Source organism: Schistocerca americana, chromosome 3, assembly GCF_021461395.2.
Source record: "Schistocerca americana isolate TAMUIC-IGC-003095 chromosome 3, iqSchAmer2.1, whole genome shotgun sequence".
Lineage (NCBI taxonomy): Eukaryota > Metazoa > Arthropoda > Insecta > Orthoptera > Acrididae > Schistocerca > Schistocerca americana.
In genome coordinates this window covers 422,173,018-422,186,591 of record NC_060121.1, presented here as the reverse complement: position 1 = coordinate 422,186,591, position 13,574 = coordinate 422,173,018, and the positions used below count along the sequence as shown (strand labels likewise).

The following is a 13,574-nucleotide window of genomic DNA, read 5'->3' as shown; positions in this document are numbered from 1 at the left end:
TTCAAATCTTTTGACGTACCTTAAAGTATTATGTTATCGGCAAACCTCAAAGTTTTGATTCTATTTTGTCTGAAACTGACATGGTGAGACCGTGTCTGTGTACAATTAACCTACATTAAAGTTTTGATTTCTTATCCCTGAACTTTAATTTCCTTTGCACTTGGGAATCCTATGTACACACGCCCATAATTTCTTTTTGTTGTGTACGATCATGTCCATGTATCTAAATCTGTTTTTTCATGCTGTTTAGAGGGTAACGATGCGAACTGATGTGATGTCATTGCCGATATAAACTACAGAAAATAGCGGACATTTCGGTTGGCCCATCATGGTTCTGCCGCTGGGGTGTCCAACCTTTTAGCTTACCTGTGCCACACTGGGAGAAGACGAGTATTTTTGGGTGACACATAATATACTTTAAAAAAAGAGCTATGCGATGGACCCAGGAGAGAATGGCTTGATGTGGCGGTAATTTCAGACTGAAAATATTCAATTTAACACAAGCGTAATTTTTTCCGTTCATGTGATAGACGTTCACTTCTTGGGCCGCACTGATACTTCATACTTGCTTTGGGATGCGGCCTGTGGGTTGGCAAGAGAGTATACGACACACATTTGCCTCACTTCTTACTTCCTTCACTTATTGCTATTTTTTAAGAGAATTACTCTCAATAGTGTCTTCATAAAGGTAGTTCCAAGACCGTCGAACCAGTGGAGAGGCAGATAACATAGAAAACCGTCCATGATAACACAAGCTCTGTAATGGACGCATGGAATGAAGAGTCAGAGTAAGAAACAGTATCCTCTTAGAAATTTCGTTATGTATAGATTATCAGAATCTCAACTTTGAAATGAATGCACGTAACTGCTGTAGCACAGATCCTTCTTCCCATCCCGTATTCTGTTCACTTCTGTACACATACCACAGCATTGCCATCAGCAATCCACGCCACATGCTGTTTTCTCACATCGCTTCCCCTCTGCTTCACTCTTCGTTGAGTTATGTGACACTCCGGAATACTTCGGACGCTCTTTTCGCAATTCGTCTGTACATTGTCATAGGCTATTTTCCATTTCAAGTATTTCCATACGCTACCGTGGCTGCTCTCCACAATACGTGTCATTACTATTCACACGTTGTATAACGTATGCTGTCAAGCATATAATCTAATTCAATTACATATTTTTGCACTAAGACACCTCATTCACTTAAGAAAACTTTTAATTTTGAATTCTTTTTTCGTTCATTGACTTGTTTCTTTGATTCGATCCTTCTATATTGCTCTTCAAAGAAAAACAATAATATAGTCAATTATGCAGAAATTATGTGCTGCATGTTCCTGTTTGTTTGGACAGAGTTCTTGTCCCACTGTTATTTTGAATGTTTCACTTTTGGCAAGAACGCTAATGCTTTGCCGAATATCAGTGCTTACACTCTAATTGCCATTTCAGATTTGTGAAAACATTTGTCATTTTAACCTGTCACTCTGTAGTTTAACGTACTGGTGGTACATAACTCACGACCAGATTTACACAGTCGTAACAGAAAAGCCTTAGCTCTTAGGTTTCACCAAACATGCAGGGAATAGCACGCAATACTACAGTATTTAATGATACAGCATGCACCTAAGTTTTTATGTCACTTAAGATTATTTCAGTTTATGTTATTTTGTTTATTGTGTTAGTGATACATAGGAGTACTGCTAAAGATGTGGGTCAATTTCAAGTCCTATATCACATCGCCTCCACAAATACATATTTTAGATACATTCTAGGGACCAAAAATTTTCTCATAAATAATTCTTTTTATGTATTTTCATAATTTATGATACGTTCATTCATTCTTATTTTTAATTCCATTTCATAAAGTGATCTTAGAGACTTTTGAGAGAGTTACCACTGTAATTTCATCATATTTCCTCACCTGCCAACAAAGACTCCAAGCGCTGATTCCCCACCATAGCTATTTTAACAGATGTGTCTTCCACATAGAATAATAAATAGATCATTATATTTATGACTTTTTAAGAGAATAAAAAGTTAATAAACATCAGTTACTCTGCATTAAAACAGTGACTCTACAATGACGAAGCTAACTTAGAGAAACAGTTGTAAATAAAAGTAACCATCGAGTGTATAATTCTATTAAATAGTGTTCTGTACTGCCCCATCTTTTAGATTCATGGAGAAATTCAGGTTCCTTAAACCGCTGAAAAGGATATGTACACAAAAATCTTTGGTAACCAATAATGTGATTGATTGGCGACTCCATAGTGTCCTGTGCACTATGACCAGATAATGGGTATACTTGGAAGGAGAGACAGCATTGGTCGTATATTTTTGTTTATTATCGCAAAATCGATTTTTGGTCACTTAGTGACCAGTGCTGTAATATATAACTTAAATTAGTAAGCACTGGTGTCAATAAGCTTAGGTCCATTAGGAGTGGTGTAAAAACTTGACAATATTAGTGGAAGGTCTATAATTTTTTTAAGACTCAACTTACCTGACTGCCTTATGTTGATTCTTAAACACATTTATTAGAACAGGATCATTTTAAAAAAACTGCAGCTGGAGGATTAAATTGAATGTAACATGCCGTTTCCCAATAAGAAAATGATAGCAAGAGAAGTAGAAATTAGGCATAAATTTCTCCTGATTTTTGAAATTGGTTTGCATCTATATAATGATTTGATGCTCAAATATATCCTGTCTTTTTCTCCCAAGCACTGTATCAACTATCCAGCTTATTAAGAAGTAGTAGTAGTAGTAGTAGTAGTAGTAGTAGTAGTAGTAGTATTTTCTCAAAGCCACAACCCCATTTCTTACACTCCCTTTAATTGAACACAAGCACACTGTTTGTCCCTGCAAAATATGAATTCATTCTTAAAAAACTGTACTGTTAATGATTCTGCGCAAAACCCAGATGGTGGAAACTGGTGACTATGATAAATCACAGGAAAATAATTGTGTTGCTGCAGGGCATGTGTGTTGTGGGTCTTGCAAGGAAAAGAACTACTGTACGAACGCTAGTGTGAATGATGTTTTTCTGTACTCACACCACTTCGTAAAAGGTGACTACTTGCTTTTTCCTTATTTTACACCCACTACACTATCTAAAAACCCATTCCCATAAACTGAAAAATAAGTTTCCAGCTGTGCTCTATCATTCATTTTGAATTATATAAAAATGATGTGTGTTTGAAAGTTAGGTTTTTCAGGGTAATGCTCATCACAACCTCAAACTACAAGCAACAAAGGCCAGATTGGAATATCAACCATTATGGGAAATATAGATTGCTACTTGCTGGCCATCATATCTGTGTGTTGTGCAGTGTGCTTGCTTATCTTTTCTGACGAAGGCTTTCACTGAAAGATTAATGTATTAGCCTTCATTGTGCCTATCTGTGACTCAACATGTCATCTTTACAAAGAGTAGCAACCTCCTTTTCTTAATTTTTGTTCACTTAAAATACAATTGTGGGGTGCACTCAGGCCTTGTGAGGCAAACTGAGGAGCTACTTGATTGAAAAGTAGCTGCTCTGGTCTTGGAACCTGACATACAGCCAGGAGAGCAGTCTGCTGACCACATGCCTCTCAATATCCACATCCAAGGACTCTTACAGGCTGAGGATGACACGGCAGCTTGTCGGTACTGTTGGGCCTTCAGGGGCTATTTGAGAGGAGTTTAGTTTTAATTTCATTTTTTAGTCTGAACTGCAGTTACTTGAATGCTTTTGCTATAGTGTGAAAAGTGAGGTGAAGATTACAAATGTGCTCACTGTAACATTAACAGAAAAATTCTTGCAAACCAAGTTTTCATGTGTTTGGAAAAAATCTGGTCTAAATCAATGTGCTGTTATTTGTGTGTATGGTTTGACCTTATTGCTGTCAAATGGATGTCATACTGTGTTACCTGTTCAATGACACCATAGGTGGATTTTCACAAAATGTCTTGGGAGGTTTTATGTATTATTTAAACATCACAACTATATATATGTAATATGGATTCTGGATTAGAAATGAGAAATGTAAATGCAGTTGATCACTGTTATTATTATTACAATTTTCGAGTTCACATTATTTACAAGACAGTATTATACAAAGCTGCATTTTTACATGACCATATCTTTATCGAGACAGTATAGCACAACTGCTATTATTTAGTATGAGTCATTAAAAACAGCAGCATAACTTGTTCATTTGCCACCTATACAATAATATGATACAATCATTCAACATTGAATAGCATCAAGGTATGACTTGATTCAGTCCACAAAAAATGTATTTACTCCAAAAATGAGGCCATAACATCTTATTCATTCTGCATTGACACCTACATCAATACAAGATAGTAACTAAACTTCAAACTGTGAGCAAAAATATCAGTACTTCACTTGAAAATGAAGTTCTGTTTCAGTCTAACTTTTCAGTAACACCTCATTTCTGAAGCAGGCAAGATTTTGTGAAATGAAATCAAGATATGCATACCCTAATTGGTTACACAATTATACAATATTTATTTATTTATTCTGATGACAAAACAACTTGAAGTTTTTTAGACTAGATAATACTGTATAAGGCATCAACCTTAACATCTAAAAAGTAACAGAAAGGAAATTACTTCATATACATATATATATATTTATAGCAATATAATTATTTTATGTTTAAGAAATCTTCTGAAAGGACAGAAAAATATAATAAATAAGCATTTTCTTTACAACAAATACATAGATTATTAAGTTAAAAAAAGACATCTTTGTACATACTTGCTCCATATTCAACAAGTTACGTTTGTTTTATACTATGCTTCTTAATATGAAAAGTTGTAATGAGAATCTTAATAAAATGTGTTTTGTAAAAACATTAATAGTAACTATTAGTATGTAAAATTTTGTAGTAAAATGAGTCCTATCATACGGCAAGTTGTATACATCTGTTAAGATGGCCATCTTTGGTACAATCCTAGCACATAATATTATGTTTCATAGAGTACAAATAACTAACCTTACACCAAACTGCAAAATATATTTCAGATTGTCTGCAATCCATCAACTTCCCAAAATAATCAAACAGAACCAAAGGAAGGCCACTTTTTTCCTCATTTTTGCTAATAATGGCAGTGAGTAACTTAATGCGACCAGAAACTAAATAACATTTTGGTTTGCTATGACGCATCCTTTGACAGCACAGGTAAGCGGCTTAAAATCACTCAGAATACTATAAAAATCCTTTGAAAATAAAAGTCTGACAAAAATGAAAGGAAAATGTAAGATTAGGTGAGTTATTTCAAGTTTGTACCCCATATTTTTGTATGTTTAACGAAACACAAAATTGTTTGGCAATCTTGTGTTTGTGCAAAAATAAATTAAAATTATATAGTCTTTATACAGAACATTTCAAATTTACATAAATACAGTTAGAAATAATTATCTACAAACTTATCATCGCTGCTTCCCCATGTGCCAGTAATTTGGACTCCAGTGCGTCCTAGACGGCTACTCCAAAATACGACCGACATTCCCGATGCGCCTTTCCCCGTCCGATTGACAGGTGGAATGACAAACTGTGGCAAGAGGAAACATAAGTGATACGTGTAGATAAAATTTAGTTCTTCCCTACATACAAACATTGACTAACAGTTAGTTCCATTTGTTTCGACTATAAAAAGACTTTATTTAGATTTTGTTTGATTTAAAGCTGAAATTATTACAACTGACGATTAACGCGTCATATACGAGTTACAAAAACAAAAAAAAAAAAATTCCCGACTGCCCGATACGTCCCTCGACCGGAAACCTACTGTACGAGCCGCTCACTTTCTACGTGCCTGTTTGTGTGTGCGTATGTGAAACGTACAGAGCTGGTGCCTGTACGTGAAACGACCGTTACGTCGCTGCCTGTTTGGGATTTTTTTTTTTTAAATGAAAGCGGCCCGACCCAAAATACAAGGAGGAAAAAAAAAGCATCACCCACTCCAATTCTCAGATATTATCTAGGAACTTGCAACCACGATACATTCTCGTACACTTTACAAAAAAAGATCCCACAAAACTAGAGCTTGACTGTTCGCAACAACTCGACTGCCACTGCCGTCCAAATGCAAGTTCATTACTGTAATGTACTGTGAAATTTTTTTAAATTACTCCGATATTTGTCTTCCAAAGTGACGTTACCTATGTAGTGACTACGAGTGTGTGTGTGTGTGTGTGTGTGTGTGTGTGTGTGTGTGTAGGTGAGAGAGTGCCAAGAGGGGTGGGAGAGTCGATTAAATTTGACGAACAGTAGACAAACAGGTAAGGCAGCATTTCGCAGAGACCGGAATATCGAACGGCCGATTCCGATCGGTGCGAAATCTCGCCGGGACCTGGGCGCTAGTTATCGAATCCGGAGACCGGAAACGGTCCCCGAGAAGGAGACGGCGGAGGGGAGGACGAGGGGGGAGGGTGAGAGAAGATGACGGGCCGTCGCTCCGGCGTCGATTAAGACAGGCGGGACGACGGGAGAAAAGCGGTAGTGCTCGCTGCCAAAGTGAGTCCCGGCAGCGACGGAGAAAGATAGCGCCTCACGGTCCGAAACTGCAGTCTCTTTCTCTTTCTCGCAAGCAAGTGTGTACAGTCGATCATTCACTCTCATACACACGAACACGCGCGCGCCCACGTATACACTGACAACATTTTTTTGTTATTTTTTTTGCTCCGCCTCGCTTTCCGGAAGCGTTACAAATGGAGGAAAGGAGTATGTATTTATATTTATATATATATATATGTATAATCCCTGATACGGCCGACACTAGAGCGTAAGTGGTACAAAAATAAATAGGTCAGAAGTCCGGGGAGGCGGCGAGCAGCAGCGAGCTGGCGGGCCGGCAGCGGCAGCCGGCGGCGCTGTGGCGGCGGTAGCAGGCCTCGCAGAGGCGCAGGCAGGCGCGCAGCGGCCAGTACCACCAGAGGCAGGGCAGCGCCAGCGACAGCGCGCACAGGCAGCCCCAGCGCGCCGCGCACCGCGGCGGCCCGCACGCGCACGGCTCGTCCGCGCCCTCCAGGTCGTGGTCGCGGCAGCAGTGGTAGAACAGCCCCTTCACGCAGCACAGGCACGTCGCGTAGTCGAGCGCCGTCTCGGCCGAGCAGTAGCACGAGTTGTCGCAGAGCCAGCGCGACGGCAGCGGGCGCGGCTTGCGGCACGACTCGCAGCGGCAGCGGCCGCACTCGGGGCAGATGATGGAGCCGCGGAAGCAGTCGGGCACGCCGCCCGCCGGCCCCAGGCTGCCCAGCGCCGCCACCACGCGCCCGTCCGAGCCGCGGCCGCCCGGCGAAGACGAGCCCGACGCAGAGCCCGACGGCGGGCTGCCCGCGCCGCCGCCCGACAGCGCCGACGCCGGCCCCGGGTACCCGCGGCCCTCCTTCTCGAACGTGTGCGGGTGGTGGTGGTGGTGATGGTGGTGGTGGTGGAGGAGGTGCGCGTGGTGGTGCGGCGCGGGCGGCAGCTGCGGCCTCTTGCCCGGCGCCACGACGACGGGCAGGTGCAGCGCCTGGTGGTCGCGGGCCGAGTCGCGGCTCGGCGGCAGCTGCAGGGACAGCGGGTGGTGCCGCTGCTTGGGGGCGGCGGCCAGCTTGCCGGCGGCAGGCAACGGTGCCGCCGTCGCGGGCCGGAACGGTGTCTCCACGTACTCGTTAGTGACGCGCTCGGTGTCGGGCCGCGGCGTCGTCAGCGTCACGACGTCTCCCGCCACCACCGCCCCCGCCGTCGTCGGCGCCGCCGCCGCCGCCGTCGTCGCCGGCGTCGTCGACGGCGGCCGGGGCACGCGAGGGCGGTGCACCAGCGCGAGCGCGGGCGCGGCCGGCGGTCGCTGCAGCTCTGGGGGCGAGCTGCCATGCTGGGCCATCGGGGATCCCACCGTCTAGCTCGACGTGTGCTCGCCTTCAGAACATACTACGGCCGGGCGCCAGCCGCTGCAACACGAGAGCACAATCGCACATCAGCTCTCACTCCACAATTTTTACAAAATTTTTTACAACATTTTATCCCACAAGATAAAAATACTCCAAAAACTTTATTTAAAGGGAGTAGGACATCAAGCGGGCCGACTTGGAGCAGGAGAGGCACCACAGGACATTTTAATTCCTACTGTCTATACTTTTACGAGCACTTGCCCGCGAAATGCAAAGGTCCCGCGTTCGAGTCTCTGTCCGGCACACAGTTTTAATCTGCCACGAATTTTCAAATTTATAAAATTTTGCCAGCGTGACCAGCAAGGATTCAGGATTCATAGTAGTGGAAGTTCAAAAATATGACAATTTTTTTTTTACATGCGAAATTTCATTTTTTCAGTTACTGTTGGCAGAATTTGATGCTATAGGTACACTTTTCTTCGTAACTAGGAGAGACTCTTCGATGAATTTTGCACACCATACAAACCATACTTACAGGTGTATGAAACTCTAGAATTTATTGAATTTATGTTACATTTTAAACTTCATGTTCAGAAAAAACTCAAATTTTACAGTTAAATATCTCAATTTTTACCACAGTTTTTAATAGATTTGGAAAATTCTAGAGTTTCATACACCTTTAAGTATGGTTCGTATGCTGTGAAAAATTCACCGAAAAATCTCTCCTAGTTGTGAATAAAAGTGTCCCGATAGGAACAAATGCAGCCAATAATAAGTGAAAAACTGATGAAATTTCAGATATAAGAAAAAATTATTTTGTTACGTTTTCGAACTTCCACTGCTATGGGCGTGAATCCCGAATCCTTCCTGGTCATGCTGAAAAAGTTTGATAAATTTATTTGTAAAAGTATAGACAGTGGAAATTAAAATGTCCTGTAGTGCCCCTCCTGCTCAGCCCGTTTGACGTCCTACCTCCCTTAAGAAGATTGATATTGTAAGCAGAAGGTATGTGCTCTGTTGTAAACTTTTACAACAGAACAAACCCACGACTATTTGGACTGATTACTAGTTTCGGCTAACAATCTAGCTGTCTTCAGATCATATGCCATTCTTCATTAGTATTGGTGCCGCTATGGCTTCCCACTTCGTTAAAATCTTCCTCAAAGTGACATCGTCCATCCTTGACACAACTGAAAACATCTTTTCATCTTTCGTGGCCAGTGTAATTGAACGGTGGTATTAAAATACAGGTGTTATGCCGTTATAACTGGGTAACATATTTTACTCACTGTGTCAGTTAAACTGTGACGGCATAAAGCCTTTGTTTTATGACAATCGTTCAATCACACTGGCCACGAACGATGGATGGAAAGCTGTTTCTACCAATGTCGTCTACGGATGAGCACTACACCTGGCTCAAGTCATCGACAATACAGAGTTTCGCGCAGAATGTAGTGCAACTACATGAAGCAATTAGCGGAACAATTAACATCTGTCTCTTGGGTTCCCTATATAGATTTTGTAAACGTCTTCAATTCGATCAGTCACCCACTTGTGTTTGAGGCTCGAAACAACATGGAGTAGAAACAGAGCTGTATGTAGCTCTTATAAAGGCTAAACCATAGTTCCATCGACAGAGGCGCTGATACGGACCGAAACGAGGAAATCGTTTTGTAAACATAGCTCTAAAATCCATACCTTTATAGCTACGAGCACTTTTTCAATACCATGAAACGCATCTCTTTCACTGCAAGCTCTCTGGTGTTCATGTTTTCGGAGGAGGTTGTACGGACCAAAACGAAAAAGTCCAGTAAACACAGGCTCTAATATGGATACCGTAAGAGGTATGAACACTTTTTCAGTAGACTAAATGTTTCACACTAGCGTAAACGCACAAGTGATCATACCTGTTAACGTATGCCCACGTTCACGGCACCGTTTTTCTTGTTTTGCTACATATTACCCCCACCGAAAAATATGGAAAGCAAGGGGCTTGTAGAGGAAGAGAGACGTTTCGCAGTATCGAATATGGACAAACGCTCATAGCTCTTACTGAAAGCATTATAGAGCCCATGTTTACAAGATTTGTTTTTCTTATTTTGGTCCACACTACCACCTCTGAAAGTTTGTCAGTGCTGTTCTAGTTCACCCCGTATAAAATATACAAAACCACCACGTGTCTGTTTAACAAATCAATGAATTTCTCATTGAAAAGGGTGTAAAACAAGGTACCTGTATCTCAAACTTTTTGAGCAGTCCTAATAAAGCAATGCCGAAATTAACTGAAAAACGAAGGTAATCAACGTTCTGAGAAAGATATTAAATAACCAGAGATCTGTTGATCTTTTTCTATCTCCAAATAGTACATAAGAACTCAACATATTAGTTAGCGAACTTGTGCTAGTTTTCTCTGAAGTTGGCCTAAAAAAGAACTATGACAGAACCAAGGTAATGATGAATGCATGGACACTGAAGGGAAATGTGCATGTTGCAAGGATCCAGCTGCAAAGGATCACAGAATATTTCTAGCTGGGTCAACGTGAAAATATGAAAGGAGCTATTAAACCAGAAATTTTTCCAGGTGTGAATTTGAGCTGGCAAGCGTTCGTCAGAGACCCTTCTGTTTTGAAGTCTAAGATGTCGGCCGAACTGAAGAAAACAGTTGATCGGTGCATCCCACCACTAAAAATTTATGTCTGTGAACCATGGCCACTAAATGAGTTCTTTGTTAGGAAACTAGTAGCAGCTCAAAAAGAAATGAAAGATCTATACTGGGCTACACAAAGGAAGAAAGAAAGTAGTAGTTGCTAGACGTACGACAAAGGTCAGTGACATGATGGGAAGAGCGAATACATTGAAATGGCAATAGGCGGATCATGTCGCTCGAAGAAAGGATGCGAGATGATCAAAACAAATACTAGACTGAAGCCAAGTTTAGCAAGAAAGACCACGGCGAAGGCCGCCTGACGATGGGGCAGAGTCTTACAAAGACAGCTAGATTCAATTGGCGACGAGAAAATAAAGACTGGCGGAAATGGAAGATGCCACTGGGATTCTCTGTTGCACACCGACTCAAAGAGGCTACGTGAACTAGTGATCAAACTGGATGATGGTCATCAGGATGGCAGATTTATTTAACCCGACAAGATTAACGCCATCAGGCCGCTCCCCTACATCTCACCAGGTGTTTTATATATTTTGCATCATATTGATTACGGTAAGTGTAAGTCATATCCATACGCGATTGCAGGCTTTCCCGGGGTATTTCAGTTATGAAATCTTCACGGGTTACCAGCCGAGTGGCGTCGTTTTCTAGTCGCAATGTTTCAATGGATTGCGTCTTCAAGCGAAGATGATGGATACGCAGTCCATTGAAACATTGCGACATGAAGACGACGCCACTCTGCTAGTGATCCGTGAAGATTTCATAGAAGTCATATCCAGTTTACAAAATTTCTAAAACATTTCATCATTGGTATAGTGCGGAAAGAGAAGAAACATAGCACAGGTTACACTCGGTCACGAGTGGAACAACAGAGCAAATTACAGGGGCATAGATTTAAACTATGGAGGCTAGCAGCAGAGAAGGAATGCGGTGTGTGTGTGTGAGAGAGAGAGAGAGAGAGAGAGAGAGAGAGAGAGAGAGAGAGAGAGAGATTTTTTGTGGGGTTTAAGGGCGCTCAACTACTGAGGTCATTAGCGCCCAGTCACAGTTATTAGAGCACATGGAATCTAGTAAAACTCAAGGGGAGGGGGGGACACCAGAAAGGCTTGACAAGGATGCAGAGAAAATAAGTAAAGTTAGATGTCGTCGGACAAGCCAGTCAAAGTTATAAAACGCAGAACACGAGCAGCTGCTCGAGCGTCATCAGCTAAAATATCCGGTAAAGTAGATGGCAGGGACAGGACAACACGAGATTGACTATAACGGGGACACGACAATAAAACATGGCGCACTGTTAATGCCTGACCACGAGGGCACTGCGGGGCTGGGTCACCGGAGAGCAGATAGCGGTGGCTAAACCGGCGATGCCCAATCCGCAACCTGGTCAGAAGGACCTCCTCTCGCCGAGATGGTCAGGAGGAGGTTGTCCAAACAGTTGGGAGCGGTTTTACTGCCCGGAGCTTGTTTCCTTGGAGGGATGACCAAGCATCCCACCATAACGACACAAGCCTCTTACAAACATCCCCACGAACGTCAGATGACGGGACACAATGGGAGGCTGGCCGAGGCAGGAGGACTGCAGCCTTGGCTGCAGCATCCGTAGCCTCATTCCCAGGCACTCCTACATGTCCGGGAACCCACAGAAAGCTGACAGGAGAACCATTATCAGCGAAAGAATGGAGGGACTGCTGTATCCGTTGAACCAAGGGATGGACCAGATAGGGAGCTCCAAGGCTCTGAAGAGCACTGAGTGAGTCGGAGCAGAGTACATACGATGAATGGCGGTGGCGGCGGGCATACTGAACGGCCTGATGGAGAGCAAAAAGCTCGGCCGTAAAGCTGGAACATTGGTCGAGGAGCCGGTATTTAAAGGTGGCGGCCCCGACGACAAAGGCACAGCCGACACCATCGTCAGTTTTGGAGCCATCGGTGTAAATAAAGGTGTGACCGGCGAGTCGAGCACGAAGTTCGACAAACCGTGAGCAATACACGGCAGCCGGAGTACCCTCCTTTGGGAGCGAGCTGAGGTCGAGATAAATATGAACCGGAGCCTGGAGCCAAGGTGGTGTCGGGCTCTCACCCTCTCGGAAGGTGGTAGGGAGGGCAAAATCCAATTGTCGAAGCAGGCGACGGAAGCGGACTCCGGGGGGCAGCAGGGCAGACACATACAACCCGTACTGACGGTCGAGAGAATCGGCGAAGAAGGACTGGTAAGAGGGGTGGTCGGGCATAGACAACAGCCGGCAGGCATACCGACACAGCAGTACGTCGCGCCGGTAGGTCAATGGTAATTCGGCAGCTTCAGCATAAAGACTCTCGACAGGACTAGTGTAGAAGGCTCCGGTCGCAAGACGTAACCCCCCATGGTGGATGGAGTTGAGACGGCATAAGAGGGATGGCCGAGCAGACGAGTAGACGAAGCTCCCATAATCCAGCTTCGATCGGACTATGGACCGATACAAGCGAAGCAGGACAGTGCGATCCGCTCCCCAAGATGAACCACTAAGAACTCTGAGGACATTAAGGGAACGTGTACAACGGGCCACCAAATAAGAGACATGCGGAGACCAACACAGTTTCCTGTCCAACGTGAGCCCTAGAAACTTAGTTGTTTCCACGAATGGAAGAACAACGGGACCGAGATGTAAGGATGGCGGAAGGAACGCTTTATTTCGCCAAAAGTTGATACAAACCGTCTTCTCTTCACAGAACCAGAAGCCATTTGCCACGCTCCATGAGTACAGGCTGTCTAGACAACGCTGAAGGCAGCGCTCCAGGAGGCATGTTCTCTGGGCACTGCAGTAGATCGCGAAGTCATCGACAAAGAGAGAGCCTGAGACATTACGTGGAATGCAATCCATAATTGATCGCGATGGCAAAAAGGGCTATGCTCAAGATGGAGCCCTGAGGCACTCCATTCTCCTGGAGGAAGACGTCGGACGATACGGAACCCACACGTACCCTAAACTTTCGATCCGTTAAAAAAGAATCAATAAAAAGGGGCAGGCGACCGC

General features: G+C 43.5%; 1 protein-coding gene across 1 annotated transcript in view; it reads right to left on the bottom strand.

The window, feature by feature from the left end:
* Positions 1-4,036: 4,036 nt before the first annotated feature.
* Positions 4,037-13,574, bottom strand: part of LOC124606129 (protein sprouty-like) — a 370,020-nt gene continuing 360,482 nt past the window's right edge. The window contains exon 2 of the mRNA XM_047138094.1: positions 4,037-7,955. Within this exon, the coding sequence (XP_046994050.1) occupies positions 6,827-7,888 (1,062 nt within the window). The 5' untranslated portion in view covers positions 7,889-7,955 and the 3' untranslated portion in view covers positions 4,037-6,826. The remainder of the gene's footprint in view (positions 7,956-13,574) is intronic.